Genomic DNA, 26,339 nt, shown 5'->3' on the forward strand with positions numbered 1-26,339 from the left:
AATTTTATTACAGTTTGTCTTTTCTTGTGTCCAGTCTTGCAGTGTTTTAGAAATGAGCTTTTTTGTATTATTATTATTATTATTGGTGGTGGTGGTGGTGGTGGTAACAAAAATTAATGTGCTTAATATGGAAATAGACAAATTGCTTCACTCTGTGCCTGAAATACATTTTTACAAACTCAACTGTAACTCTTTTGAACATTTATTTATAACAGTAATGATGGTAGTACTGACAACTCTTTGTATAGTAGGGGTGTTAAGCGGTTGATAAGTATGTAAGCAAGACAGTAAGTACAGAGTGAAGCAAAAAATGTTAACATTAAATGGGCGTACAATCACGTGAAATTACAAGTCAAAGATTTGGTTACATGCTTTCAATTTGGTACCCATCCCACTCAGTGCACATATAGAATCTGTCCATTGTTGATTGTAAAGCCCAGTGGGCCATGTGGGCAAGGATAGAAGTGACGACCTAAGTAATGAGGTGCTTCAAGTTGTCCAATTTGCTAGGTTTGCTGGCATAGACACGGTCAGTGACATGCCCCACAGCCAAAAATTACATGGCATCAGGTTAGGTAAACATGCTGGCCATGGGAGAGGACCACCTCTACCAATCCAGTGTTAACTGAATGTTCAGGTACTCCCAAATCGTCTGACTGCAATGGGTAGGTGTGCCATCTTGAACGTACCCTCACTGGAGAATGGGAAGTGGCGTGTTCTCCTCCTGAAACACGCTGATCGTAGCAAAGTAATTCTTTCCCCTGATGGTCTGTTCTTCAAAAAAGAAGGGTCTAATCACTCCAGATTTGCTCACTGCACACCAAATGTTCACTTTCGGGGAATCCCGCATGTGCTCTGGAACTTCTAGAGGATGCTTGGTCACCCAGATGACACAGTTGTGCTTGTTCACATGACAACTGATATGGAATGTTGCTGCATCAGATAACATGAACAGAATGTCAGGCTCCATGTGCACCATTTCCAAGATAATTTATGCAGAACTCACACATGCTTGCTTGTCCACGTTTGTGAGTGGTATGGCTTCATTCCTACATCACAGTGCAAAATTCTAATCCCTGACCTTCAAGACATGTTAATCTCTAGAGAGGCTGCATGAGACCTTGTTTGGGATGGCTACAGTCACTTCCTGACCTGGCATGATATTCGTTTCAGTTCAGACAGATCTTTCTACCACTGTTCCCCTTGCAATTGTCTTGAACAGACCCCTTCATTACAAACTTCTCGTAGATTCTACAGATTGTCAGGTGCAATGGTGAAAGCCAGTCCAGTCCAGGCCTCGACTTTTTCTTGTACAATGCTTGAAGACTGAAAGATGTCCATCCAGGCAGCTATCTTTCTTTGTTTATATATGAAATATTGGGACACTGTCATTTAATCTGCAAAAAATAAAAACAAGAGAACATCTATTTAATGTCAACACCTTTTTGCCTCACCTTGTATTATTAAGCTTTCAGTGTCCTCCTTTGGAGCTAACTAATAGAGAATGCACATGTATTGACTGCTCATTGCCTCAACTATGTGGCAAGTTCTATCTGTCTCTACACCCATTACATATCCCACCCTGGTATTTCTGTTGTCATATTTATTTATATCAGAATAGATAAAGTGAATTTTGAATATAGCAGGGGTAAAATACAACTTGTATAGACACATGCTGATGGCCACGGTCAGCAGTCTTCAGGTTGCTGCCTCAGAGTGTAGCGGCAGTGGGGAGTGTGGTGCGTCGCATGGTACACCCCAGGTGTTACATGCTTCTCCCACGGTCCCTGCTGTCGAGACATCTTCACGAGAACCAGGCGCGGTTGGACCACCCTCTCCCCAAGGGGAGTGGCGAGTTCAACAGTGTTCGCGTCATACGAGGCAGAGGGTCAATGTGGAGGCTGGCAGTGTGGCGTCGCCTGCTCTGTCTGTGCTGCTCCTTCAGTAAGGTCTGAGCAGGCACACGGGGGGAGGGGTTTATTAGTGATTGGGAGCTCCAATGGTAGGTGGGTGAAGGAGCCCCTTAGGGAAATAGCGGAAAGGTCAGGGAAGAAGACCAGTGTTCACTCTATCTTCTTGCTGGGGGGATATCATCTGAGATGTGGCACTGGGTGCACCCGACTGCAAATTGTTGCTCATGTCACTACCAATGACTCCTGCCATCTGGGTTCAGAGGTCATCCTCAGTTCATACAGGCGGTTGGCGGAGTTGATGAGGGCAGAAAGCCTTGCTCGTGAGGTGGAATCTGAGCTAACTATTTGTAGTGTCGTTCCCAGAACCAATTGTGGTCCTCTGGTTTGGAGCTGAGTGGAAGGCTTAAACCAGAGGCTCGGGCGATTCTGAAAAGATCTGGGGTGCAAATTTCTCAACCTGCGCTATCGGGTGGAGAAATTTAGGGTCCCCATGAATAGGTGAAGCATGCATTACACCCAGGAAGCAGCTACAAGGGTAATAGAGTACATGTGGAGTGCACATGTGGGTTTTTTTAGGTTAGAGAATTCCCTCCCTAGGCCCGACAAGACGCCTCCTGAGACGCGACGAGGTAGCAGTAGGCAAAACACAACAGGGAATGACAGTATTAATGTGGTAATAGTAAACTGCAGGAGCATCTATAGAAAGGTCCCAGAACTGCTCCCGTTAATAAACGGTAACAATGCCCACATCGTACTAGGGACGGGATGTTGGCTGAAACCAGATATAAACAGTAATGAAATTCTAAACTCAGATTGGAATGTATATCGCAGAGACGGGCTGGACAGTGAAGAAGGGGGAGACGTGTTTATAGCAATAACAAGTGCAGTAGTGTCGAAGGAAATTGACAGAGATGTGAAATAATTTGCATGGAGGTCACGATTAAAGCATGCTCAGACATGGTAATTGGACGTTTCCATAGGCCCCCTGGCTCAGCAGCTGTTGTGGCAGAACACCTGAAGGAAAATTTGGAAAATGTTTAGAGTAGATTTCCTGACCATGTTATAGTTTCGGGTGGAGATTTTAATTTACCAGATACAGACTGGTAGACTCATATGTTTATAACAGGTGGCAGGGACAAAGAATCCGGTGAAATTTTTTTAAGTGCATTATCTGAAAACTACCTTGAGCAGTTAAACAGAGAACCGACTCATGGTGATAACATATTAGACCTTCTGGTGACAAACAGACATGAACTATTTGAAACAGTTATGCAGAACAGGGAATCAGCGATCATAAAGCGGTTACTGCATCGATCATTTCGGCCATAAATAGAAATATTAAAAAAGGTAGGAAGATTTTTCTGTTCAGCAAAAGTGACAAAAAGCAAGATTTCAGAGTACATGATGGCTCAACACAAAAGTTTTATCTCGAGTACAGATAGTGTTGAGGATCAGTGGACAAAGTTCAAAACCATTATACAATATGCATTAGATAAGTATGTGCCAAGCAAGATCGTAAGAGATGGAAAAGAGCCACTGTGCTACAACAACTAAGTTAGAAAACTGCTATGGAAACTAAAGGAACTTCACAGCAAACATAAACGTAGCCAAAGCCTTTCAGATAAACAAAAATTACACGAAGCAAAATGTAGTGTGAGGAGGGCTATGCGAGAGGCGTTCAGCGAATTCGAAAGTGGAAAGTTAGGTCTTACATCAAAGCGCTAGGTGGATCAAAACGAAATGTCCGGACACTCTGTGACCAAAATGCTATTGAAACAGAATATGACAGACTAAAGGCCGAAATACTAAATGTCTTTCTCCAAAGCTGTTTCACAGAGGAAGACTGCACTGTAGTTCCTTCTCTAGATTGTTGCATAGATGACAGAGGGATAGAAAAACAATTAAAATCGCCCCAAAGACGAAAGGCCGCTGGACCTGATGGGATACCAGTTCGATTTTACACAGAGTACGTGAAGAATTGCTCTCTTCTTGCAGCGGTGTACCGTAGGTCTCTAGAAGAGTGGAACATTCCAAAAGATGGGAAAAGGGCACAGGTCATTGCCATTTTCAAGAAGGGACATCGAACAGATGTGCAGAACTATAGACCTATATTTCTAATGTCGAACAGTTGTAGACTTTTGGAACACATATTATATTAAAGTATAATGACTTTTCTGGAGACTAGAAATCTACTCTGTAGGAATCAGCATGGATTTTGAAAAAGATGATTGTGTGAAACCCAGCTCGCACTATTCGTCCACGAGACTCAGAGGGCCATAGACACGGGTCCCCAGGTAGATGCCGTGTTTCTTGCAGAAGTCAAGGCATTTGATACAGTTCTCCACAGTCATTTAATGAACAAAATAAGAGCATATGGACTATCAGGCCAATTGTGTGATTGTATTGAAGAGTTCCTAGATAATAGAACGCAGCATGTCATTCTCCATGGAGAGAAGTCTTCCAAAGTAAGAGTGATTTCAGGTGCGCCGCAGGGGAGTTTCGTAGGACCGTTGCTATTCACAAAAAATTATATATGAGGCTTTTTGCGGATGATGCTGTAGTACATCGAGAGGGTGTAACAATGGAAAATTGTACTGAAATGGAGGAGGATCTGCAACGTATTGACGCATGGTGCAGGGAATGGCAATTGAATCTCAATGTAGACAAGTGTAATGTGCTGCGAATACAGAGAAAGACACTTTATCATTTAGCTACAACATAGCAGGTCAGCAACTGGAAGCAGTTAATTCCATTAATTGTCTGGGAGTAGGCATTAAGATTGATTTAAAATGGAATGACCATATAAAATTAATCGTCGGTAAATCAGATGCCAAACTTAGGTTCAGTGGAAGAATCCTAAGAAAATGCAATCCAAAAACAAAGGAAGTAGGTTACAGTACACTTGGTTGCCCACTGCTTGAATATTGCTAACCGGTGTGGGATCCATACCAGACAGGGTTGATAGGAGAGAGAGAGAGAGAGAGAGAGAGAGAGAGAGAGAGAGAGAGAGAGAGAGAGACAAGATCCAATGGAGAGCAGTGCGCTTAGTTACAGGATCATTTAGTAATAGCGAAAGCGTTAGAGAGATGATAAACTCCAGTGGATGACTCTGCAAGAGAGACACTCAGTAGCTCGGTACGAGCTTTTGTTGATGTTTAAAGAACATACTTCACCGAAGATTCAAGCAGTACATCTTGGGAAGAGACCATGAGGATAAAATCAAAGAGGTTAGAGCCCACACAAAGGCATACCAACAATCTTTCTTTCCACGAACAATAAGAGACTGGAATAGAAGGGAGAACCGATAGAGGTACTCAAGGTACCCTCCGCCACACAGCGTCAGGTGGCTTGCGGAATATGGATGTAGATAGTACACTACTGGCCATTATAATAGTTACACCAAGAAGAAATGCCGGTGATAAACGGGTATTCATTGGACAAATATATTATATTAGAACTGACATGTGATTACATTTTCACGCAATTTGGGTGCATATATCTTGAGAAATCAGTACCCAGAACCACCACCTCTGGCCGTAATAACGGCCGTGATACGCCTGGGCATTGAGTAAAACATAGGTTGTATGGCGTGTACAGGTACAGCTGCCCATGCAGCTTCAACATGATACCACAGTTCATCAAGAGTAGTGACTGGCGTATTGTGATGAGCCAGTTGCTCGCCCACCATTGACCAGACGTTTTCAATTGGTGAGAGATCTGGAGAATGTGGTAGCCAGGGCAGCAGTCGAACATTTTCTGTATCCAGAAAGGCCCGTACAGGACCTGCAACATGCGGTCGTGTATTATCCTGCTGAAATGTAGGGTTTCGCAGGGATCGAATGAAGAGTAGAGCCACGGGTCGTAACACATTTGAAATGTACCGTCCACTGTTCAAAGTGTCGTCAATGCGAACAAGAGGTGACCCAGATGTGTAATCAATGGCACCCCACACCATCATGCTGGATGATACCCCAGTATGGTGATGACGAATACACACTTCCATGTGCATTCACCGTGATTTCGCCAAACACGGATGCGACCATCATGATGCTGTAAACAGAACCTGGATTCATCCGAGAAAATGATGTTCTGCCATTTGTGCATTCAGGTTTGTCACTGAGTACACCATCGCAGGCACTCCTGTCTGTGATGCAGCATCAAGAGGTAACCGGAACTGTTGTCTCTGAGCTGATAGTCCATGCTGCTACAAACGTCATCAGACTATTCGTGCAGATGGTTGTTGTCTTGCAGACGTCCCCATCTGTTGACTCAGGGATCGAGACGTGGCTGTACGATCTGTTACAGCCATGCAGACAAGACAACGTGCCGCTGGGATCCAGCACGGCATTCCGTATTACCCTCCTGAAGCCACCGATTCCATATTCTGCTAACAGTCCTTGGAGCTCGACCAACACAAGCAGCAATGTCGCGATAAAATAAACCGCAATCGCGATAGGCTACAATCCGACCTTTATCAAAGTCAGAAACATGATAGTACACATTTCTCCTCCTTACACGAGGCATCACAACGTTTGACCAGGCAACGCTGGTCAACTGCTGTTTGTGAATGAGAAATCGGTTGGAAACTTTCCTCATGTCAGCACATTGTAGGTGTTGCCACCGGCGCCAACCTTGTGTAAATGCTCTGAAAAGCTAATCATTTGCATATCTCAGCATCTTCTTCCTGTCGGTTAAATTTCGCGTCTGTAGCACGTCATCTTCGTGATGTAGCAATTTTATTGTCCAGTAGTGTAGTTGAGAGTCAAGGTCATGAAAGGCAAGCAGTGATTGCGAAGGGAGTGAGATGGAGTTGTAACCTATTCTCGATGATGTTTGATCTGTACATTGAGCCAGCACTTACAAAAAGCAAAGAAAAATTTGGAGTGGGAATTAAAATTCACTGAGAAGAAATAAAATATTTGAGGTTTAACATGTTTGTCATACATAGTAAAAGACACGGAAGAGCAGTTGAACAGAATGAACAGTCTTGAAAGGAAGATATAAGATGAACATCAACAGAAGCATAACAAGGATAATGGAATGTAGTCGAATTAGCCTGGAGGTGCTGAGATAGTTAAAGTTGGCACTAAAATAACGTGTCTGCCGATTTAGAGAAGGTACAAAATGCAGACTGGCAATGGCAAGAAAAGTGTTGCTGAAGAAGAGAAGTTTAATGTTGAATGTAGATTCAAGTGTTACAAGGTCTTTTTCTGATGGTATTTGTCTGGAGTGTAGCTTTGCATGGAAGTGAAATGTGGACAATAAACAGTTCAGACAAGGAGAGAATAGAAGCTTTTGAAATAGTGCTACAGAAGAATCCTGAAAAGTAGATGGGTATATCATGTAACTGATGAGATGTTACTGAATAGAAATGAAAAGACAAGAAATTTGTGGCACAATGTGACTAAGAGAAGGGATTTGTTGTTAGACACATTCTAAGACATAAGGGGATCGCCAGTTTATTGGAGAGAAGTGTGGGAGTAAAAATTGTAGAAGGTGACACAGAGACGAATACAGCAACAATATTATCCAAAAGCAAGTAGTATTCATAAGGCTTTCTTGCCCACCAAACAGTAGTTAAGGTGCTTCTCTTGATTTTGAGAAAACAGATAGTACACATGTAGTTGGTGGTAAATCCTGTGACTTTTATCATAAACTTAGCCATAGAAGAAGGAATATTTCCAACATTTTTTAAAAATGAGTAAAGTCATCCCTATTTTCAAATGCCCCCATGAACCATGGACCTTGCCGTTGGTGGGGAGGCTTGCGTGCCTCAGTGATACAGATAGCTGTACTGTAGGTGCAACCACAATGGAGGGTTATCTCTTGAGAGGCTAGACAAACGTGTGGTTCTTGAAGAGGGGCAGCAGCCTTTTCAGTAGCTGCAGGGGCAACAGTCTGGATGAATGACTAGTCTTGCATTGTAACATCAACCAAAACGGCGTTGCTGTGCTGGTACCATGAATGACTGAAAGCAGGGGGAAACGAAAGCCATAATTTTTCCCAAGGGCATGCAGCTTTACTGTATGGTTAAATGATGATGGCGTCCTCTTTGGTAAAGCATTCCAGAGGTAAAATTGTCCCCCATTTGGATCTCTGGACGAGAACTACTCAGGAGGACTTACTTATTAGGAGAAACAAAACTGGCATTCTACATATTGGAGCGTGGAATGTCAGATCCCTTAATCGGGCAGGTAGGTTAAAAAATTTAAAAAAGGAAATGGATAGGTTAAAGTTATAGTGGGAATTAGTGAAGTTTGGTGGCAGGAGGAACAAGACTCCTGGTCAGGTGAATACAGGATTATAAATACAAAATCAAAGAGGGGTAATGCAGGAGTAGGCTTAATAATGAAAAAAAAAGTAGGAACACAGGTAAGCTACTACGAACAGTATAGTGAACTAATTATTGTAGCCCACACCTACCATAGTAGTACAAGTTTATATGCCAGAGAGCTCTGCAGATGACAAAGAGATTGATGAAATGTATGATGTGATAAAAGAAATTATTCAGATGGTGAAGGGAGACGAAAATTTAATAGTCTTGGGTGATTGAAATGCGATAGTAGGAAAAGGAAAAGAAGAAAACGTAGTAGGTAAATATTGAATGGGGATAAGGAATGAAAGACGAAGCCGCCTGGGAGAATTTCGCACAGAGCATAACTTAATCATAGCTAACACTTGGTTCAACAATCATGGAAGAAGGTTGTATACATGGAAGAAGCCTGTAGATATTGGAAGGTTTCAGATAGATTATATATTGGTAAGACAGACATTTAGGAACCAGGTTTTAAATTGTAAGACATTTCCAGGTTCTTTTGAGCTGTAGATTAAAACCAGAAACTACAAAAAGGTGGGAATTCAAGGAGATGGGACCTGGATAAACTAATAGAACCAGAGGTTGTAGAGAGTTTCAGGGAGAGCATTAGGGAATGATTGACAAGAATGGGGGAAAGATATACAGTAGAAGAATGGGTAGCTTTGAGGAATGAAGTAGTGAAGGCAGCAGAGGATCAAGTAGGTAAAAAAAGGACTAGAAGAAATCCTTGAGTAACAGAAGAAACATTGAATTTAATTGATGAAAGAAGATATAAAAATGCAGCAAATTAAGCAGGCAAAAGGGAATACCAACATCTCAAAAATGAGATCGATGGCAAGTGCAAAATGGCTAAGCAGGGATGGCTAGAGGCCACATGTAAGGATGTAGAGGTTTATATCACTAGGGGTAAGATAGATACTGCCTACAGGAAAATTAGAGACCTTTGGAGAAAAGAGAGCCACTTGTATGAATATCAAGAGCTCAGATGGAAACCCAGTTCTAAGCAAAGAAGGGAAAGCAGAAAGGTGGAAGGAGTACTTACAAGGTCTATACAAGGGCGATGTACTTGAGGACAATATTATGGAAATGGAAGAGGATGTAGATGAGGATGAAATGGGAGATACGATACTGCGTGAAGAGTTTGACAGAGCACTGAAAGACCTAAGTTGAAACAAGGCCCTGGGAGTAGACAACATTCCATTAGAACTACTGATAGCCTTGGGAGAGCCAGCCCTGGAAAAACTCTACCATCTGATGAGCAAGATGTAGGAGACGAGCGGAATACCCTCAGACTTCAAGAAGAATATAATTCCAATCCCAAAGAAAGCAGGTGTTGACAGGTGTGAAAATTATCGAACTATCAGTTTAATAAGTCACAGCTGCAAAATACTAACACGAATTCTGTACAGATGAATGGAAAAACTGGTAGATGCTGACCTTGGGGAAGATAAGTTTGGATTTTGTGGAAATGTTGGAAACATGAGGCAATACTGACCCTATGACTTATCTTAGGATAGATTAAGAAAAGGCAAACCTACATTTCTGGAATTGTAGACTTTGAGAAAACTTTTGACAATGTTGACTGGAATACTCTCTTTCAGATTCTGAAGGTGGCAGGGGGCAATTACAGGGAGTGAAAGACTATTTACAGTTTGCACAGAATCCAAATGACAGTTATGATTTGAGGGGCATGAAAGGGAAGCAGTGGTTGGGAAGGGAGTGAGATGGGGTTGTAGCCTATCCCCGATGTTATTCAATCTGTATATTGAGCAAGCAGTGAAGGAAACAAAAGAAAAATTCGGATTAGGTATTAAAATCAATGGAGAAGAAATAAAAACATTGAGGTTTGCTGATGACATTGTAATTCTGTCAGACAGCAAAGGACCTGGAAGAGCAGTTGAACGGAATGGACAGTGCCTTCCTTGAAAAGAGGATATAAGATGAACATCAACAAAAGCAAAACAAAGATAATGGAATGTAGTCAAATTAAATCAGGTGATGCTGAGGGGGTTTAGATTAGAAAATCACACTTAATGTAGTAGATGAGTTTTGCTGTTTGGGGAGCAAAATAACTGATGATAGTTGAAGTAGAGAGGATATAAAACATAGATTGGCAATGGCAAGGAAAGCGTTTCTGAAGAAGAGAAATTTGTTAACATCGAGTATAGATTTGTCAGGAAGTAGTTTCTGGTAGTGTTTGTATGGAGTGTAGCCATGTATGGAAGTGAAACATGGACGATAAATAGTTTAGACTAGAAGAGAATAGAAGCTTTTAAAATGTGGTGCTACAGAAGAATGCTTAAGATTAGATGGGTAGATCACATAACTAATGAGGAGGTATTGAATAGAATTGGGGAGAAGAGGAGTTAGTGGCGCAACTTGACTCGAAGAAGGGATCAGTTGGTAGGTTGCAGTAGGTACTGGGAGGTGCAGCACAGGATAGGGTAGCATGGAGAGCTGCATCAAACCAGTCTCTAGATTGAAAACAACAACGTTTTCAAAGGAGGCAACAAGGAAGATCCAGGAAATTATCAGCCAATAATTACTACACCTGCATCGTCTAAAATAGTGGAAAGTGTAATTAAAGAGAGAGTAGCAAATTTTATAGAAAAATGCGGGACTCTTAATGATGTGCTGCATGAGTTTAGGAAGGATTCAGCTACACAGTAATAGCTGAATTCACAGTGTGTATAACTAAAGCACTAGGCCAACAAGAGTTTGTGATATGTTTCTTGACCTTTTAAAACCCTTTGATTGTGTAAGCAACAGCTTATTTGATAATAAGTGTAAGTGTTGTGGTGTAAGCCATAATCGGACTGATATCATAAAATTGTTAATGGAAAATGGAGAACAGTGTACAGAAATAACAATAAATTTGAACAAACTGTGGAAAATCCCAGATGGAATGGAACAATATAGCGACTATCCTTTTCATAAAATTTGAACAATTCATCATAGAAGTCTATTGAGATTTTGAATTTGTTAAATATGGAGTACCGTAAAGATCAGTACTTAGCTGGCTAATCGTTTTTTAGATGTAAAAGATATGTCTAAAGTAGTAGGTGGAAATGCTGTCATGTATGCAGAGGACACTTCATTTGTTATAAGCAGTGTTTCGAAAGATGGCTTGCAAAATCTACCATCTCTAAATATGGGAAATGGATTGACCAGGAAGACCTTCATCCGAATTACTCACTCACTCTCTATGCATCACTGGCAGTTGATAGTCGAAGTGATCACTGTAGCAAGTATATACTAATACCTCTATTGCTGGCCTGTGTTTTGATCACGACAGAGGTAGATTCTTCCTATACGTTGGTCAGGGGCCTGAAGATGGCATAGTAAAACACTGCATTCCTTTAAATTAAAATTTACATCATAAGTGTTTTAACAGTTTTACAAAATGTCAATTTAAACATAATTTAACAAAGTGCTCAAATTAAAAAGGGTGTAAGACAGGGATGCAGTCTTTCACCCTTACTGTTCAATCTAGACATTGAAGAAGCCGTGAGGGAAATAAAATAAAGGTTCAAGAGTGGAATTTAAATTCAAGGTGAAAGGATGTCAATGGCATTTCTCTCATTAGAAATATACTTTGACTCACTTTATGACAAATATTATTTATCTAATTTTCCCATGTCAAGTATCTTTACACTGTCACCTCCAGGAATTATAAGTTTGTCTCTTTTAGACCCAAGGCTCCAAGCTTGACATTAAGTTTGTTTACTTTGGATTTACTTAAATTACTCCTGTAACCGAAGGTGGTGTTGATGGTTGAGCCTCAAACCAATCTGAGTAATGTTTGTAAACAGCTCACAGTTTAGCTATGGGAGAAGGTAATATTGGATCAGTAAATGTTCTAGCATTTTGTTAGCACTTTCTTGCTGTCTTTCAGGTGAGATATTTGACATGGTATGGTGTCATATATCTTGTGCCAAGTTTTATTGTGGCAAATGATGTTCAGCCCACTGCTTTTACTGTTTACTTAAAATGTTTCATATAAGAAGTGGTGTTGCAGAAGGTAAACCTGCTGTTTTCATGTCTTCAACATTAAAATCTAATTTATGGTGACCCATTCAGTACTAATGAGACATTAACTGTGTTTCAAAACATGTGCTTGTCTTATTGTGGTACACATATCCTGTAAATATCAATGTTTCATAGAGAGTCCTACAGGGACCTTAATAAGATTGTAGGTTTCTATAAGGTAAAGTACAGCAATTCAATAGTATTTTTATGGTTTTTTCCATTGGATGGAGGTCCTGCATTATTGTTGTATGCAACCATTAATGCCAGCATAATTTCTCAAAACACTGTATCTGCCATCAACTTGCATTGCAGGTTGTTATTTTTACTGGGTGCAGATGTGTTCAGAATTGAGAAACTTGATGTTGGTGAACAGGAGGCTTATCAGATCAATCCAATAGAATCATAATTTAGTGAGCACACTCTGCAATCACAGGTCGCCATTGTACCAGACTGGTACTTGTTACAGAGAATGGGATAATACAGTCAGTAAACTTGATCATAAACTTATCAACCTCTCTAAAAAGAAACCCCAACCTCAAGATCAGCTTCCCAAATTAGTGAATAGTTGTATTTGCTGAACACTGCAGTTTCCAACATTTGGGACACTATTTGTGTGAGGGTCCGTGGCAAAGTTGGTACCTTGCGATGGAACCACAAGTAAACATAGGCGCTGCCAGATGAGACGATAATGAGAGATGTTGGGGTGGTCTGCAATCATCAGTGAAGACTACAGCGGCGTCACATTACAGAGCCAGCAGTGTTGGAGTTGTCTTAGAACTATGTAGCAAAGTTTGTCAATTGAACTTTCAGAGAAGATGCTATTATCTTGTACTGTATTGAGGGATAACTTAGTGTTCAAAGGCAATAACAAATACACGTGACAGTCCTGTGTACATAGATTGTTTCAGAGTCAAGTATACATTTTATTCCACAAATAGGCCTCCTCCAGAAGTAAATCTAAGAACCCAGCACAGAGTTGAGGAGTGTTAATTCGTCTGGCATAATAATTTGCACCTTAGTTGTGACTTATTAAAAATGAGACAAAGGAATGCAGAGTACATCTGCATCCATACTCTGCATGCCACCATACAGTGAATGAGAGAGGGTACCACATACCACTAGTCATTTCCTTTCCTGCTTCACTCTCAAATAGTGCAAAGGGAAAATGAATGTCTGTTTAATGAGCCCCAATTTCCCTCATCTTATATTTGTAGTCTGTACATAAAATGTACGTTGGTAGCAGTAGAATTGATCTGCAGTTGGCCTCGAATGCTGATAATGCCGCTTCTCTAAATTTTCACAATATTGTGAAAAGAGCATTGTCTTTCCCTCGCAGATTCCCATTAGAGTTCCCAAAGCATCTCCGTAAGAAATCTAACATTGTGCTTCTGAATTCCTTTGAGGTCTTCCTTTAATCAGATATGGTGGAGATTCCAAACACTAAAACCGTACTCGAGAATGGGTGGCACTAGTGTTCTATATGCCATGTTGTTGTTGTATAAGCTACACTTAACTAAAATTCTCACAATAAAATGTAGTTGAGCATTCACCTACCCGACTTCCAACCTGATATGCTCTTCCATTTCATATCGCTTTGCAGTGTTATACCTAGGTACTGAATCACTGTGACTGTCAAGTAGCACATTACTAATGCTGTAATCGAACATTGTTGGATTGTTTCTCTTGCTCATTTGCCGTAACTTAATGTTTTCTGCATTTAGAGCAACCTGCCATTCATCACAAGTAGAAATTCTGTCAGTCATCTTGTATCCCCTTACAGTCACTCAAGGACGACACCATCTCTCATATCACAGTGTCGTGAGGAAACAGCAGTTCACCCTGTCTGCCACATCATTTATGTAAAAGTTCTTGACTGGTTTACTTCAAATTGTTACACAATGCTCTAATAAACATTCAGACAGACATAGGGTATATATTTTTAAATATATATGTAATAAATAAAGGGGTAACACTGTTATCAGAAATCTCATAGTTTACTTTTAATGTTTACGATACGGTAATGAACATTTGGACGGACATAGGCTGTATATTTTTTTTAATATATCAATATATATGTGATACATAAAGAAGAAACATTCTTTCCAAAATTTCAAAGTCCTTGATCGATTTACTTTAAACTTTTACATTGTACTCTAATAGACATTGGGACAGATACGGACTACATATTTTTTAAAAAGAAATGTACAGGTTTTCTGTGAAACTGTGCGGTTTTGTTTCCATTCTCACAGTCAAACAACTTCTTTCTCCCATATGTATTCTTTCTCATTATATATAATTTTTAAAAACTAGTATGCCCAACAATGCATAATTTTGTTTCCTTCCTCACTGTCTGTTTTCGTAGAAAACAGAAAGGTTGTGTATGTAGCTTACGGGTTTATGATTTGAATAATACTACAGAATACAAATTTGCAATGACAGTAATTGAGGCTCAAGGTCAGAGAGAGGAGGGAAGAAGAGATGTACCGGGGGGGGGGGGGGGGGGGGGGGGGGGGACATAGAGAGGGGGAAGGAGAAAATGGACAGAGAGGTGGGAGGAGGAGATGGAGAGAGATGGGGCAGGAGAAACAGGCGGATGGTGGATAAGGTTATGGATAGATGGTGGTGGTGGTGAAGTGGACACAGAGGGAGGAGAAGAGGATTAGGATGTATATCCAATTTCCATATGTATTTAGCAGTTGCAAATAATTGCTGGGTTTGCTAGTTACTGTGTAAAGACAAGTCGTCATGTAATGATGTTACCAAATTACTAGAAAAGTAGGTGACCAATTTACTGCAGATACATACATGATACTTCAACAAACATTCAGATGAAAATAGGCTACATATTTCTTTTTAATATATATGATATATATGTATCATCTAATATACAGAGGCAATGTTATTAGCAAAAATCTCAAAGTACTTGGCTGATTTACTTCAGACTTTTCGTGATACTCTGAACATTGAGATGGATATATAAAAAGGGGAAACAATGTTCCCAAAATATCAAATTTTTTTGACTGATTTACTTTATACATTTTTACATGGTACCGTAATAAACTTCCGGATAGACATGGTGTGTGTGTGTGTGTGTGTGTGTGTGTGTGTGTGTGTGTGTGTGTGTGTTATATATAACACAAACAGGGAAATGTTGTTGGCAAGTCTTAAAATATTCTCGACCGACTGACCAATTTACCATAAAATTTTTATATGGTACCCTAATAAACATTCAGACTGACATGGGTTATATACTTATTTAAACAACAATGTACAGGTATTCTGTTAAAACAGACTGCGAGGAAGAAAATGCTGCACTGTGCTCTGCTGTGAAAGTGTGTGGTTTTGTTTCTCACAGTCAGTTTTAATTACGATATGAGGGCACCAAATCATTAGACAAATTGTTTCTGCCATATATATTAATTCTCATAATATATATTTTAAACAAAAATTGTATATTCAGGGAGAGAAGGTGGACAGGGGGTGGCAGGAAATGTACGTGGAGGAGGTGGAGATGATGGATAGAGGGGGGAGAGGAGGAGGTGGACAGATAGACATAGAGAGGGGAAGGAGCAGTGGAGAGAATGGGAGGAGAAGATGGGCAGGGAGAGGGTGGAGAAGGAGATTAGATCGTATATCCAATTCCCATAGATATTTAGTAATTGTGAAGCATTGCTGGATTCACCAGTAGAGAATAAGAGTGGTCCTACCACACTTTCCTGGGCCGCTCCTGGTGATACCCATGCCTCTGAACACTGCCTTTGGAGGCAAATGTATTGGGTTCTATTACTTAATATTTGAGCAACTCAGATGTATAGTAACATAATCCATATGCTCGGACCCCTATCAACAGTCTGCATTGGGACAATGTGTCAGAGTTGCTGAAAACTATAGCAGCAATTCCACCATGATCATAGAGCACAGTACTGCTGTATTCATATGCCTCAAGCTATGACATACATGAAACGAAAGGCATTTTGATAAATCTTGTTGGTTTGGCCATAGTATTGGCATGTAAGGGTACAGTCTCTCTCTCTCTCTCTCTCTCTCTCTCTCTCTCTCTCTCTCTCTCTCTCTCTCTCTCTCTCTCTGCCCACCGCACCACCTCTACAATCTCTGTGTCTGCAAATGTGTGTCAAAACCATGGATTTATACAGCTTGTAACAGTAAATCCTGTGCATCTCTATAAAATAAAGAAACTCAGGCTAAAAAGGTTCGTGCCATAAACCTCTTCAGAGAAGGCCTGTAAGGCAGTTCAACATTGATTGGCTCTTCTTGCAAGAGTAATTTTCCAGATTAGATAAAAATGTTTTCATATTCTTTAATTACATAGATCATCTTGGCTTTCTGAGAGGTAGATTGAACTAAAGAGGGCAAGACAACCATGGCAACAGTTTCTGTACTCCATAGAGTGTTCCAGCAAACTTTCCACAGCACAAGGGGTGATCAGGATTTCCTGGAAGTGTCTGTTTTCTTGTAATGTGGATTAATTCAGTTAGCAGGAGGATTTCTCATTGTCTGCATTTTGTGATACAATAGAAAGTTACAATGAAATTTGTTAATGTCTCAAACTTCGACAAGAAGCCATTGTCCATCTTCACACCAGGGAAGGTTTGTACTTGACTGTGCAATTATCATAGTGTTTCTCACTAACAGTGCAGGGAAGACGTCAGCTGCACACTAGTATGTGTTTTAAAGTGTATTTGTCTGTAGTCCTATGATTGTAGAGTCATGTTGTGTTAACGTGACCCCCCCCCCCCACCCCCACCCCCTGCCAAACAAGAGATGGCTATAGAACTAGTTTTTCCACACAAGTAGCATTTGTAAAAAAAAAAAAACAAAAAAAAAAAAAAAAACCTTCAGTAGTGCTTAGTGCTATTACATCTATAAACACTGGTGGTGAATTGTCCTTCTGAAAACGTTTCACAGACTGATGTTTTTTAAACTTTCTAGAAAATTAGTGTGTCCAAAGTTACAGGCATTTTCAGTCAGGCTGTTGTGTTGCCACACTTAAACCATATGGGTGTATAAAAATTTTAGGGGTGTGTAACCCATTGTCTGTAGTTGTAAAAGATGTAGGCACTACAGACAGTCAATAAATAACATGAGTATTTTTTTTACACTATGTACAAAGTAACTTCAATTGCTCATAACTTAAGTCTCCTGTTTTCTCTGTTACATTTTAATACTCATACGGGTTACTGAATTGTCCTGTACAGTAATGTTGATCAAACACTGACAGTTATTTTCTATTACTGAATATCAGTAGCGTCGCGCAAGTTCGTAGTTGGGGGGTCTGGCTGCAAGTCCTCAGAGATCTGAACTGGGAGCTCAGAGTGCAGCATCTTAAAAAGACATCTGTAGTGGAACATATAGGAAGATGGTGTGTCCTGGAGAGTCAGACTCACGCTACCGGTGTGTTTAAATGATTCTTATTTCACAGAGATGTGAGTGGCCTATCATGTGTGGTCAAAAAAGACACAGGTGATATTGCATAACCCACAGGTTGTAAGATCTGGTTTAATAGTGTGTTCATACAATATTAACATGATTGTAGATGTATGCTATATGGTTTGTGGAGCTATCTTGTGCAAAAATGAGTATGAACTGTTGGGCACTATGAAGAAATATTGTTAGACACAGTGACATTTTTGGACCAACTGTATTTACAATACGTATGCTCAGGGTGGTGAAAGGCTGTGTAAACTTGCTTGCAACCCCTCTTAGTATGAGCAGCATGCAAAATAATTTTGTAACTCACACACTCGCTTGTCATACCTTACCATTCCTCTGTCCAACCATGAAAATATTTTGTGATTGAGACTATTTAGGAATTGTCCATACTTCACATTTTATGTTACTTTTTTTTATAGACCATTTTTAACCAATAGGGAATACGACAATGGCCTTGCATTTGTGAGGAGCTCTATTAAGACTTGTATCCAGCCATCCAAATTTCAGTTTTTTGTGGTTTCTAAAATGAGGTTGAGATAAATGTGGGGATCATGTTTTGAAAAATAATAGATTTCCTTCCAAATCTTAAAGCTTTTGCTTCATTGCTAATGGTGGCATTGTTGATGGAAAAAATACTAATCTTTCATCGTGCCTTTCTTTAATTGGCTCAAATTTGAGTGGTAATACTGCCACCAGCACCTTCACACATCCCATAAACATAAGGATGTCATACCATTACACTGGTTAAAATGCTATGTATTAATTATAGAATTATAAACATTCTGTAAGAAAGTAATAAGCTAAAAGATTTGCTTGTTTTTTGGAGAATTTTGTACTAAAATCATGGGGTATTTCATTTTCAGGTTATATTTATTATACACTTCATATTATCAACATGGTGAGTAGACTCCATTGTTCTTAATGTTACCATTCTAAAATGCTTTAACAATAGCCTCCATTCCTAATCAACTTAAAGGAAGTTCGTGAATATATATACTGCTAGACAATTTTAAACAACAGTTGTTTGATATTCTAGTTACTAACACTGCTAGCCGGGGCAACTAAAGTATGCACGTCCCTTCACTTTCAGGGCCTTACAAGGCGGACTGGTGTCCAGATTCATATTTCTTTTACTCACTTCTATTCTTCATTGCTCTTTTCTGGGCTATTAAGGACAAGGAATCTTCTGATGCGACAGAAATGGTAAGTTGGGACATTCATGACTGCAGTAATTTCATTTCCTATAAGTGAATTTTTCTTTAGATTATTTTCTATCTGGTTGACTAGATATTTTGCATGTGACTGGAGACAAAAAGCTGTATAATAGACATAACTTCTAAAAGCAATTAACTATAAATGTCTTTTATCAAAATGAAGCCTAAAAATTTTTGTATAGTTTCAGACTTCTAGTAAATTTTGATGGCTTGAGCTTTTTTCCCAAATGTTATGTTTTTACTTACTCCTTCTATAGTGTAGAATTAGTCTAATTCGGAGTTTCAAAAAGCATATATCCTACCTGTTAAAGTTCTCTTTAGTCGCCACTTCATTGCGTCAATGCTGGTGAAAAATGATTGCCGTTTGAGTTGAAATTAATATCATCTTGCTTTGGTGATATTCTTACTTTACTGTTCTCCAGTTTCAGTGTGAAATTAAATACAATTTGTTTCTTTGTGTACCATTGCTGGACTATCCCACCACATATTTTGCCCATCTAGCTGTTTTCTGTGTACCACAGTGATACAAGGCAAGTAGAAATGAAGTTTGGGTATGACACACTTATAGTCTATGAAGCTGGGAAACAACCTCAAATTGGCCTACAAAAGGCACCCTCTCCATCCCCCCCCCCCCCCCCCCACCCTCTCTCTCTCTCCTCTCTCTCTCTCTCTCTCTCTCTCTCCTCTCTCTCCTCTCTCTCTCTCTCTCTCTCTGCAGCCCGGGTGCTAGACTGTAAACTGGGGTGATGGGTTGTGTTGTGTGGAGTGAGGGAATGAGAGATGGGAATATGAAGGAGGTTTGGAAAAGGGTGACTCATAGCTTGGAGGGAGCAGTAGGTTTGTGAGAGAGAAATGCAACATGTAGACATTTTAACTGGAGAATTCTTGCAGTGCATGTTGATGATGATGTAAGGATTTCAATGGGATAGGGTGGCATGAAGGAGGAAGAGGAGACTGGGGGGGGGGGGGGGGGGAGAGATAGTGCAGGTGGTTAGCACAGATTGATGCCATCTGGATTACAAGAATGTGGGATGTGTTGAAAGGGCAGCTCCTATCTATGTAGTTCAGAAAAGCTGGTGCTGGGGTGAAGGGTCCAGATGGCATGGGTTATGAAGCAGCCATTGGTTGGGTCCTACAACCATCTTTGAGAAAGAAGCAGCAACAATTTCTGCAGGACCTGCCCATCATTTTGGAGGACAATGCTCATGCACATACGATGCAAATTCTGACTGATTTGGCTCGAAAGTGCTGTACCACCCACCACACTCCACAGGCTTAAGCCCATATGACTACAACTTTATTCCTAAATTGAAGGAGGCACTTCATAGCATTTGCTTCACAGCTGTTAGATATTTGTCAGGCAATAGACAGCTCCACTCGAACTGTCAATACAACTGCCACTGCAAAGGGTATCCTATGACTTCCAGTTCACTGGTAAAGGGTTATACACAATGCTGGTGACGACTTTATAGGGCAGTAAAACTATGAAACATGTGTCTATTGTGTTTGGTTGTAAGTAAATAGTTGCCACTATTAAAGTTCCAACCCTCATACAAACAGTTGCCGTACTACTTTTATATTATCTTTAGACCCAAAAAGATTTAATCTGCATGTGCTTTCTTAGTAGCTGGTTCCTACAAAAGTAGCAAGAGCTGTCTCATTTATGAATGTATTTTCATGTACATAAGAAATGTTTGTCACTGAATATGTAACATAGTTTCTTTGGTGTTAAAACCAACCTTTTTATGCTGATTTGTTATTTCAGGCACTGATGCTGAATGTCTTGTGTATCGCTTTAGATATTGTGATACTTATCATCTATTTTCCTTCAAGTTCAAGAGGTAAGTACACCTATAAGGGAATTTGTCTGGAATACATTGTTTTGGTTTAGACAGTTAGTAGAGTTTGATCTCTTTCAGTAACCTTAGTTTATTAATTTAGTATTCATTGATACTGATCATTTGCTACTTGTGTTATTGGAAAATGCTGCTGAAGTTTCTGCGTTTACATGATAGGAAGTGTATATTCTAACAGTATCAAAAAATGTCTGTCACTATCAGTGTGTCTTTACTCAGTGATTGACTTGATGGATGCAGCTGTTCTGTTAACTGATTCTGCTATTTTCATTCATCTGTTTCTTATAGGGCACGAATATGAGGGATAAAAATACAGGTATCTCTTTATGAATTTCCGTATAACTATCTGAAACTAAATGTTTCACATAAAATGAACACTTTTCTTCTAGTTGATTTATACAAGAGGAATGGAAACATTGTAGGTTTCAGGACGTTAGCATGAAACCTCCGTTTCATGTACAGAGCAATATCCACAAAAGAATGGAGTAATTCCATTCAAGTAATGACCGTGGAAGGGAAGCCCAACTCCTTGCCATAACCATTCTCCCAGAGGTGCTAGTTCAACAGCACTGTAAGAGAAACCGTATGATTTGAAATCAGAACTTTAATTTTATGAAACAAAGTTAAATTGGTGATTTATTGTGAAGGAGGCTAATCAACATTATACTATGCTAAATTCTAGTTTTAAGATATTTTGGTGTTGTAGAATCTAACTTTAATAATTATTTAATTTCACACGCTATATGAAAACCAAATCATTGTTAAAACAGAATTTGTAGGTTTACATATTTCAGTTCTGTTTGCTATATCCTGCTCAAATTATGACACTGTCATCCAAGAATTCCTCTCCTGTGCAATAGAACTTTTGGACTAACACACTGTACAATTCTCTCTTCAGCAATCTACCCTAGATTTTATGTCCTATGTGGTATGGGTAAATAACTGTAGGTTGGGGCTGGAAGCATGAATTTTTGTTTATTTCTAGCACTGTGCGTAAGCTGGAAATTACTTACTAAAATTGCTGAATTTATGTGAAAACTCTTAAATCTTTTTAAATAAAATGAACTTTATTAATATTCTGCATCTTTGTTCATGTTCCTGTATTTATTTCTCAACATACGTTGGTGACACACACATTTCTCCCAGCGAAAGACCAGTTTGTTAGGACCATCAGTGTAGAATGTTTGACTTTGTTCACAGAGCCCCAACCTCACCTCTGCTTGCAACACTTCATCACTATCAAAGTGAGGTCCTTGAAGGCATTCTTTAAGTTTCGGAAAAAGGTGAAAATTGCTGAAGGAGAGGGTGTTCCATGTGTCGATGAAGTTTTTGAAGTCAAAACTCGATTACGTATACCATTTCTCACACACTGATATAGTTGTGTTACAGGCCGCCATGTTACATGCTAAAATTTGGAGCTCTCTAGTGGCAGTGGATGAAAATATATAGAGATGAAAAATAAATATGTAAAATGTTTGTTTTATTTAAAGAACTTTGATTTTTTACATAACAAAATTCAGAGGCATTACTTTTGAGCATGCACTTCTAGATTAGCATTGCGTATAGAGAGAGTTAGAGCATATATTTACAGGCACGAAACGCTTAATATATTCCAAGGACATAGCCACAATTTTGTCAAATGGGTAGTCAAATTTAGTAGAGGCCCATAAAAAGGCTCATCTTCTTATGTTCAAAAGACATTAAGAAAAAGTAAATAGATTTTATGTACATACATTGCTTCTGGGAGGCCTTCATACAAACAGTAAATACCCAGATATTTCTCTATCACAGAGGCCCCCGCCACGGGGCTCGCCACTCTTCGGTGGGTTTGTGCTTGGCTACCATAGGGCCCCAGCCTTTGCAGCATCTTTTCCCTTCCGTGCTGCATGTCTCTCCTCTTGCTCTTCTTTTTCCTCTTCCTTGGGGAACATGTCTGGGGTGTTATTGGGAATGTTCCACATTGTCAGTCTCTGACAGAACAACAGTCTCTCCACTGTTTTTCATTCTGTTTCCCTTTCTTTGTTTCCCTTCTTCTGTCCTTCCTCCACTTTGACACTTGACGTTCCTCTTTTTTCTTCTTACTCCCTGTGCGGGCCTGAAGGCTGGTCTATGCCTCTGATGCATCACAGGTGACTGAGTAATGTGTAATTCCCAGCCCTGGGGTCAACAATTGCACATACCCCCTGGTACAGGCCAGGCCCAGGGAGGGGTGATTGCCTGAGCTGCTACCTTCCCAAAATGCTGATTGGTCCCTCTGTCAGGTGTTCGGGAGACGTGACCTGAGGTGTGAACTATCACCTAAGGCGGGTGCGCCCCCTTGTGAAGGGGCCTCCTAGTTGGAAGTAGCATGCCATCAGACGCTGGCAATCATGGGGGATTTTCTCGTAATGAGCCAATCATCTTCACACTCAGCGACTACGAAATGTAAATGGACTGAGGCTATGGATTCAAAGACCCTTCCAGGTGCAGCACAGTTTGTAGTGGTTTCATGTACTGAAGACAGTCAGTCCTTCACAGCGGTAAACCTGTTAATTATTCAGAAAGGTGTTGATGCAGTTGCCAGCCCTATGAAATCATGCTATTGTTTACAGAATCGTACTTCACTTTTGGAAGCTACTTTGGATTCTAAGCACACTACTGCTTGCCACCTCACTTCTCTGTGGGCATCCTGTTCATGTCGAGGCCCTTAGAACTCTGAATTTTTCCTGTGGTGTTATTTATATTAGGCTGCTCAACGGTCTGACCGAGGCCAAAATTCAAACATACCTCTCTTATCAGGGTGTCATTGCCATCCATTGGGTGTTGAAAAAGGTAGATTCCTCCTTAGTGCCTCCCCCCCCCCCCCCCTCCTCCATCCCACTCTTCTTCTCGACTTTGATAGTGGTGCTTTCGTCCAAGATCAAAGCAGGCTATGAAATTATCACAGTCCGACCGTACATTTTGAACCAAATGTGCTGCTACCAGTGTCATCATTTCAACTAAACTATGTCTTGTCGACAGCCAGCCAAATATGAAACCTGCAGTAGAGATGCGCATGAGGGCAACTGTCCACCTCCCCACTGTATGAACTGCAATGACGGCTATGCCGCCTCCTTCTCTAGAGATTGTCTTGTGTATCTTGATGCGCGGGGCTGTTCTGGAATCTGGGTAAAGGAAACAGTGCCGTACCCCGTCGCTCACAAGTTATTGGCTAGTCACAAACCCTGCATTCTACAGTCTGGCACATATAATTCTGTTCTGGCTACATGTTCCTCCATGAAGGACATGGCTCTGCAGATATGCGACCTCAAATTCAGCTCTGAGGTTTTGAAATCGCCTAATGTTAAGGTAGCATGGTCTTCTTCACCAATTTGAAGATCCTCTTCGAGGATGTCGCCAAGTGATATCTTCACCCTGCTAGCGTCCATGTCGCTGGTGCTCACGATAAACTGTTTTTCTGCACTGGACTCCACAGACTGGTAGCACAAGAAAGCTGACCCTTCTGTGTAACTCGTGGAGCAGGATCCTCCTGCCTCTGTCCCCTGTCGTAATAAGTCTTCGCAGGCTGGCACTCGGCAGCCACTGAGGTGACACTCTATCATTTTTTCCTCATCATGACTGTGCTGCAATGGAATGTGCATGGCCATTGATCCCACAAAGAGGATTTATGGCTGCTTTTAGAATAGCAGTGTCCCTTTGTACTCTGCCTTCAGCAAACAAAATTGCATCCTCATGACTGCTTTGAGCTTTCGCATTTCTTCCTGGTCCATTTTGACCTTCCCCCTAATGTAGGCATTCCATCTCAAGTGGGTCATGCTGCTCATACGAGATGACAAGACTCCTCACACATCTATTTGCATTTGGACCTATCCTTCTGCACTGCCCAGCTTGCCCATCATCTGGCAGCTGACTAAGGCTGACTGGTGGATTTACTCCTCCCTGGCGACCTTCAAAGAACAAGATATCCCCAGTTCTGATGACCAGGTGGAATATCCTACAAATGTTATCCTTACCGCTGCAGAATGTTCCATTCCTCACGCTTCCCCTTAATCACGCTGCGTCCCAGTCCCTTGGCAGACTGAGGCGTGCTGCGACACAATTTGTGTGTGGAGATGTGCTCTCTGCATTTTCAACTGTCATCCTACGATGACAAACTGCATTCATTATAAACAGATATGTGCACAGTGTTGTCACATTATTTGGGATAGCAAAAAGCTAGCTGGAGCTCATTCATCAGTTCTTTTAACAGTTCCACCCCTTCCTCTGTCTTGTGGGCCAACCTCTGACGGCTGTCTGGAACCAAGATCCATTCCCCGATTTCTGGCCTGACAGTAGCAAACAATATCATGGACCCTATTTCTATCTCCAACAGCTTGGACTGCCATTTTGCAGAGTGCTTCCCTCAGGGGCTCAGCATTTGTTTGGTCATACTTCACGACCACCATGCAGTGCAGCAGTGGAATGTTGTGTGTTTCGTAGAACTGGGGGCTTGGCTTCACTGCCTGGACTGCGAGGAAGGTAGCCACCTATATATATAAAAGAAAAAAAAAAAAAAACACCCTCAACCTCAAGGTGTGTTACATGCTGAGGTGGTGAATGGCAAGCAACCTCTGGGGCACCTGCCACGCCCCACTTGAATCAGGCTTGCTCAGGTTTGCAGGGCTCTGCCTGGGTCGACGGTTGTTTCACTACCGTCTCGTGGGATCCATATGGAACTGTCTCATGAAACTACTACTACTACTGACAGGATGGGTGTACTGTCAGGCAACACCTACACCCACTCCTCAAAGAGAGCTCGGTTGGTCAGTCCTCCCGAAAAGAAGTTTTCGAGTAATAGTAACAGGGCATAACACTTTTATTGTAATAAAGTGTTACGGGGGGAAGCTTTGAGAAGATATCCCCTTCCTATATTAACAAGGCATTGGAAGGTATTGCTGGGTCTGTGAAAAGTGTCAAACGACTATGTAATGGAACGCTTTTGGTGGAAACTGCTAATTCCACCCAAATATCTAAGCTTCTGAGATGTAAGGCCTTAGGTGACTACCCAATCAAGGCTGAATTGTATAACACCCTTAACTACAGTAAGGGTTTGGTTACCTGCTCAGATACAATCAAGATGGACCTCGCGGAGTTGCGTGAAGAGTGGAAGAATGTGGGCTTCAAGGAGGCGCAGAATTATATGAGGAGAGTCAATGACAAATTGGAAAAATTGGCAACGTTTGTTCTAATGTTTAGTACTCCCGAATTACCAGAATATATCCTTGTCGGCTATATCTGCCTTAAGGTTCGACCATTTGTTCCTAACCCCATGTGATGGTATAAATGTCAAAAATTTGGCCATACCACTATGGGATGTAATGGGAAGGCTACATGTGGCAATTGTGGAGGCTCCACTCAAGAGTCAGACTTCTTGTACACTTCCTCCGAAATATGTTAGCTGCTCTGGGGATCACCCAGTGTGGAGCAGAAACTGTGGGGTTTACAACGAGGAAAAGAAAATTCAAGAGTTGAAAGTACAGAGACGCATACCCTATGGTGAAGCTAAAAACGCTTACAAAGCCATGCAACCACTGGTTTTTAC

At 40.8% G+C, this 26,339-nt stretch overlaps 1 protein-coding gene across 1 annotated transcript in view; it reads left to right on the top strand.

Moving 5' to 3' along the window:
- The window catches only part of LOC124722228, a 215,713-nt gene that overhangs the window by 123,634 nt on the left and 65,740 nt on the right, over positions 1 to 26,339 (top strand). Inside the window, exons 2-4 of the mRNA XM_047247420.1 lie at positions 18,573 to 18,607; positions 18,800 to 18,912; positions 20,689 to 20,764. Coding sequence (XP_047103376.1) covers positions 18,573 to 18,607; positions 18,800 to 18,912; positions 20,689 to 20,764 — 224 coding nt within the window. The remainder of the gene's footprint in view (positions 1 to 18,572; positions 18,608 to 18,799; positions 18,913 to 20,688; positions 20,765 to 26,339) is intronic.

The sequence above is a fragment of the Schistocerca piceifrons genome, chromosome X, assembly GCF_021461385.2.
Source record: "Schistocerca piceifrons isolate TAMUIC-IGC-003096 chromosome X, iqSchPice1.1, whole genome shotgun sequence".
Lineage (NCBI taxonomy): Eukaryota > Metazoa > Arthropoda > Insecta > Orthoptera > Acrididae > Schistocerca > Schistocerca piceifrons.